A 6,000-nucleotide genomic window follows, 5' to 3' on the forward strand; every position below is an offset into this window, starting at 1 on the left:
ATTCATTTTTTTTTTTGGAGTTATTCCAACCATCAGTTTAATAATTTTTTAAATCTTGTCATTTTATAGTAAATGAATAATGTGCAAGAAAAGTTGTCCTCTAATTTTGATATACTATACATTTTTATTAAAATATAATTTCAATACCAGTTGATTTAATTTTAAAAAATAATTCAATTTCTTAAAATGTTTTAAATATTTTCAAGGTGTTAGAAAGCCTACACATTTTTTAAAGCATGTTTTTCTGACTAAAACTGACATTATTATAAAAGAAAATAAATAATGAAAATAAAATCTTAACTATTTATGCAAATAATAAAAACATTAGAATCAACTAGAAAGATATTGATGCAAACTCTAGAGAAGGATAATGATAAAAACCACTAGCCAATATTAAAAATAAACTGGAGTTTGGAAATTTGGTAAATGAAGTTCAAAACTTTAAATAAAGCATTTTGAGGGTTAAAACACCTCTTAGTAGATTGAAATGACTTAATAAACAATCAAAAGCCTTAAATTATATTCTAGTAAGACTTAATTTGAAAAAACCTTTTGATTGAAGTATGTATAAAGCAAATTCAGATTAAATATTCAAATTTTCTGTTCTTATGTAACTAAGTAAAAGTTATTTTCTTTTGAGGAAAGTTACCTTCAGGATTATTATCTTCCTTATTATTATTATTATATTTTTTAATATATTTTCCTTATTTTTCCTAGTTTAATGGTGTTTTAAACATATGTTTGATAAAAAAAAATTTCTATGTTTTTTGTAATAATCATTAACTCTAATATCTTTACATATAAAATAAAATTAATGTTAGTGAATTTTCCAAACAATGTATTTCATAAAATATTATAGTTGAGTGTCAATTTTTCTCTAACTTCAAACAACATATTTAAAAATATAGCAAACAATATACCTTTAACAGTTTGGGAAACCAGGACAGTTCGTTAAATAGGTTTTCAACCTGGTTAACAAGTCCTCTTCAGGTATAAAAGAACATAAGAGGAATGCAGGAGCAAGGACTTCCTCTCTCCTACCTAGCAGTTTCTCCTCAATCTTTCACACTATTCACTGACCTTAAAACCCTTCTTCCCTTGGTTTACTCAATCCCATCTTTCCTATTTCTCACTAGCATTTCTTTTACATCCAATTACATCAGATGGTCCATTAAACAGGCTGAAAATGCTTACATTTCTTTAAACTATTACAAACTATTAAAAAGTATATTGCTTGATTTATTAAGTTAACAGCAGTGGCTAGTTTAACTTTATATTCATATTCAAATTGAAAATTATATGAAAATGCAAAAATGAAGAAATTTAGCCTTGCATTTTATAGAAGGAAAAATCGTGACAAAAGTTCATTGAAATCAGGTCAATATTATTTTAAATGTCCTTAAATTTCTAGCTGAAATATATGTGAAAGTGTAAAATAAAAATAACAAAAATGGAAAATTGTTTTTAATAAAAAAATACCTGTCAATTTCAAGCATTTTAAATTCTGATTAAAATACCAAAATTTTTAAAGATTTAATTTAATTTACAAAAAATTTAAAATTAGTATTTAATATAAATTAAAAAAGCATTAACTTCTCATAAGGTTATTGAATTAAATATTAATATAATATAGCTCTATTTTGAATATATTTGATAAAGCATTAATAACTGTAATGGCAACAAATAACTTAAAAAAAATTATAAATGCAGTATATGAATACACAGTACAATAACTATGCATGTGCTTATAATTTATCAACAACAGCCTTGACTATTTCAAAGCAGGAAAATTTATTATTTTATGAAGGCAAATAAATTATTGTAATAAATGTATTAGTATTAAGATTGACTATATAATATGAAATAAAAGATTAAATTTAATTATTTCATGCCGGTAACAGGTTATAAATTAGAGGAAAATAACTCACATATATTAAAAACTATAGTTAAAAAAGCTAATTTTCAAAATGTATATATTTTATAACAACAAAAATAGTTCCTTTAATGAAATTTAAATACATAGTAAGCTACATAAAACTTCCATATTATAAAATAATTTATGCCAAAAAGGAATGATTATAGAAAATAATTTTAACATAGTTGGTAATTAAGGTAAATTTCTGGAAATTATTCTATAATACATGCCTTATTGTAAAAATAAATGATATAAAACAATAATCTTCTAAAGTATGTTTGTTTGTTTTATTAAGTTATGGCAATGCAACATTTGGGCAATCCGCCTAGGGAAGATGCCTTCCGGGAGGTCTTTTTAAAGGTAACTGGCCCCTATTCGGGCATTACAAATGTGGAGAAAACCCAGAAAACTCCACACAGCTGGCCCAGTGCAAACCCACGACCAAACTCCCAGTGTTCAGGGACCGAAAACACTTGGCCATTGGTGTTAAAATTGAATTTAAAGGTTCTTTTCAAATTTTTCCTGTAATTTCTTATATGTTCTGATAATTTTTTAAAAATCAATGTTACAAAAAATTATCAGAACATATAAGAAATTACAGGAAAAATTTGAAAAGAACCTTTAAATTCAATTTTAACACCAATTAATTTGATAACTGACTTATATTTTTTTATATAAAGTAACCTGTACTTTTCCTTGATTTTTCTAGTTTTTTTGAAGGGGTAAAACCANTATTCTATGAATTGTTTTACTAATTTAAATAAAAATGAAAATTTATAAATATTTGATAATATTCTTGTAGGCTATTTCTGAGTTAAAACTTAATTTTTACTTAAATTCAAAGTTAAAATAGACATACAGAAAAATGCATTTTCTTTGTGTTTTCAAAACATTTCATGTGATGTACTGTATCTAATTGGAAAATATTATACAAAGCCATTTAGTAAACTGATGTTAAGATTTATCTTAGAAATCATTGTGCACATGATAGATTAAAAAACAGCAATTTTACCACATATTATATTTCCTTATATACCACCTTAAAATAGATTGTATTTAATATTGCAGTAAATATTTTAAAACAGATACATTTTTTATTGAAAACAGAATGTGATGTTAAAATAAACGAAAAGAAAAAATATTGCAGAAATAAACATTACCTGCTAAAATACCCTTAAAAGTTTTCTGAGATGGAAGGACAGAAAAAGCTGCACCCGTGTTGGACATGGATGGTCTTCCAAAAGGATTTCTAAATCGATTACGATCAGAATCCATTTTGTTATTTTGATTTTATTGCTTAAGCTAATATCAAATACAACACTTCACTTCACTCACTCCTTCCTCTTTCGCCATTACGAAACACCCTGAAGCGACCTCTGACGTTAATGTTGTCGTCACGATCAATTGGTTGAATCTGGTTTATCGTACCACTGAACATACACTTCCCGAGGCCAATGACAAGTTACGTTCAATAATCGATAGTTACAGTATTATGTAAAGTCTAAGACTGATTGGTTATTTCTTAAGCACACCCATTTCTTAACCAATGACTAGTTAGGATTTTCCGTATCGTCATTTCATCCGTCACGTCACACCTTCTTTCCTGTCCAATGAAATGTGACAATTATATATCACCTGATCGTCACAATATAATCCACGTTGCTATAGTGATATAAAGATTTTTGAATTTGTTCTATTAAATGCTCTATTTTATTTTTATTTACAAAATCCATAAACTGATAAAATGTTGACGCGAATGCCATCCGTACACTGTGGAATTATGAAATTACCGCAATATTCGGAAAAGGATTGGTTTTATTCAAACAAACAAAAGTGTGATAATGCAAACAGGAGATGTTCTTTAGCTAAAGTTTATATAGAAGAGTGTAACAGAGCATGTGACGAATTACATGAAAGAGCAATACGTGATAATCAACATATTGGAAGAACTTATGGTATGAAAAACGCATTTTTCAATTATAAAATATTTAAAATGAAATTTTATCATCACATTCTACATTTCATATTTAGAATTTGTTACAGAAAAATCTTGTTTACCCAAATATTTTCTATATTTGTTCATATACAATAATATAATCAATTTTTTAAAAATAACATTTAAAATTTTTGAAAAGAAACATTTGTTATTAGACAAAAACAAAAAAGCAAATCATCATCAATAATAATAATTTTTAATTTAGAAAAAGGTTAGAGAAGAGATTCAAAAAATTCAATATAAATTTTTCTTCAATAAAATCAGGCAGATAAAAATTAAATAAAACTTAAAATCATTCAAATACAGTGTGTAATTATTAATGCAAAATTTATTGGAAAACCTAATAAGAAAGTCAGTCATTTCATCATCACTGATTAATTTTATCATTGATCTGTTTATCACTGATAATAATAAGACTTGATAAAAACTGATGTTAATACTTATAACAGAAATCAATTACTTTTAATTAATCTAATGGAAAATAATTTATCTAAATAAAAATTAGACTATTAATATTTCAAATTTAATTAATTCAATAATATAAAATTAATATAATTTTATATAAAAAAAGTATAAAATATTGTTTAATTATTGAAACACTAATGCTTTAATAATTTCAAATTTGTTTTTAAATTGTGATATTACTCTGAAATAATATACTATTAAATATAATAGAAATAAATTCACATCTTAAAAATTACTCCAGCAGGTATTTTTAATAAATAGCTATTTTTTTATATTGTTTGATTACAACTAATAAAAGTCCATCAACTGGATTGAAAATATTATTGTTTATTAAAAATATGTTGTTAATTTATTTATGTTTTAAGCTCTTCCTCTAGTTCCTGTGTTATTTCTGTACTATATAATATTGAATTATCATATATACTGCTATCTAATTTTTTTTAAATTACTACTACAAAATATTAAGAAATCAAGAAAATCTCATGTACTTGTATATAGTCAAACTAGCTACTGCAGTTAACTTACTAAAGTAAACAATATACCTTTAACAGTAGATAACTGTCAAAACAGTTACTCATCGTTAACCACCTGTTAAAGGTGTAATGTAAGCTTATGTATTATAATAATTTTAACTGATTTTATTTGATACGAAATGAAATAATAAAATTAAAATGCAAGATTTCAAAATAAACCAAGAGAATATATTTTTAAGAATTCTCTCTTAAAACATGCTTATATTTTTGTTTATTTCACAAATACATTTACTTTTATGATAACATATCTTGAATATAAATAAATGGGAAAGTTGTTTATACTATTACATTTATATAGCATTTATTATAGTGTGACAAATTTGAATTAAAACTATGTAGATAATACAAATTTATCATATTCTATGAATTGTTTTACTAATTTAAATAAAAATGAAAATTTATAAATATTTTATAATATTCTTGTAGGCTATTTCTGAGTTAAAACTTAATTTTTACTTAAATTCAAAGTTAAAATAGACATACAGAAAAATGCATTTTCTTTGTGTTTTCAAAACATTTCATGTGATGTACTGTATCTAATTGGAAAATATTATACAAAGCCATTTAGTAAACTGATGTTAAGATTTATCTTAGAAATCATTGTGCACATGATAGATTAAAAAACAGCAATTTTACCACATATTATATTTCCTTATATACCACCTTAAAATAGATTGTATTTAATATTGCAGTAAATATTTTAAAACAGATACATTTTTTATTGAAAACAGAATGTGATATGGTTAACCATTTATGGTTTTGTTCCAAAATATAATTAAAATAAAATTCAGAATAGATTTATGAGAATAATCTTAAAATTTAATATCAGAAATAATGTGACTGTGTGATAAGTTATGACAATACAGAAATCAAAACTTCTATATAAAATATTATTATTTAGTTAATAAAACTGATAAAATTCAGAATATTTGCTTAGTGGAATTTTTATAAAATTATTGTTAAATTCATAAAATTCACTAAATGGCAATTTTAATATTAATTAAAATAAAAAATAACTGGATTGTGGAAGTGAATAAAAGGGTGAATATTTTGATAGACTCTGTCTTCAGTTCTTTTTTTTTTTTTTTTTT

General features: G+C 23.9%; 2 protein-coding genes across 2 annotated transcripts in view; one reads left to right on the forward strand and one right to left on the reverse strand.

Annotated features, from left to right (window-relative positions):
- Nucleotides 1–3,334, reverse strand: part of LOC111620417 (putative tricarboxylate transport protein, mitochondrial) — a 45,500-nt gene extending 42,166 nt beyond the window's left edge. Inside the window, exon 1 of the mRNA XM_023362334.1 lies at nt 3,076–3,334. Within this exon, the coding sequence (XP_023218102.1) occupies nt 3,076–3,190 (115 nt within the window). The 5' untranslated portion in view covers nt 3,191–3,334. The remainder of the gene's footprint in view (nt 1–3,075) is intronic.
- Nucleotides 3,335–3,516: 182 nt separating this feature from the next.
- The window catches only part of LOC111620416 (tektin-1-like), a 34,066-nt gene continuing 31,582 nt past the window's right edge, over nt 3,517–6,000 (forward strand). Inside the window, exon 1 of the mRNA XM_023362333.1 lies at nt 3,517–3,870. Within this exon, the coding sequence (XP_023218101.1) occupies nt 3,660–3,870 (211 nt within the window). The 5' untranslated portion in view covers nt 3,517–3,659. The remainder of the gene's footprint in view (nt 3,871–6,000) is intronic.

The sequence above is a fragment of the Centruroides sculpturatus genome, unplaced genomic scaffold, assembly GCF_000671375.1.
Source record: "Centruroides sculpturatus isolate CEXI.00-Female unplaced genomic scaffold, Cexi_2.0 scaffold143, whole genome shotgun sequence".
Classification (NCBI taxonomy): domain Eukaryota; kingdom Metazoa; phylum Arthropoda; class Arachnida; order Scorpiones; family Buthidae; genus Centruroides; species Centruroides sculpturatus.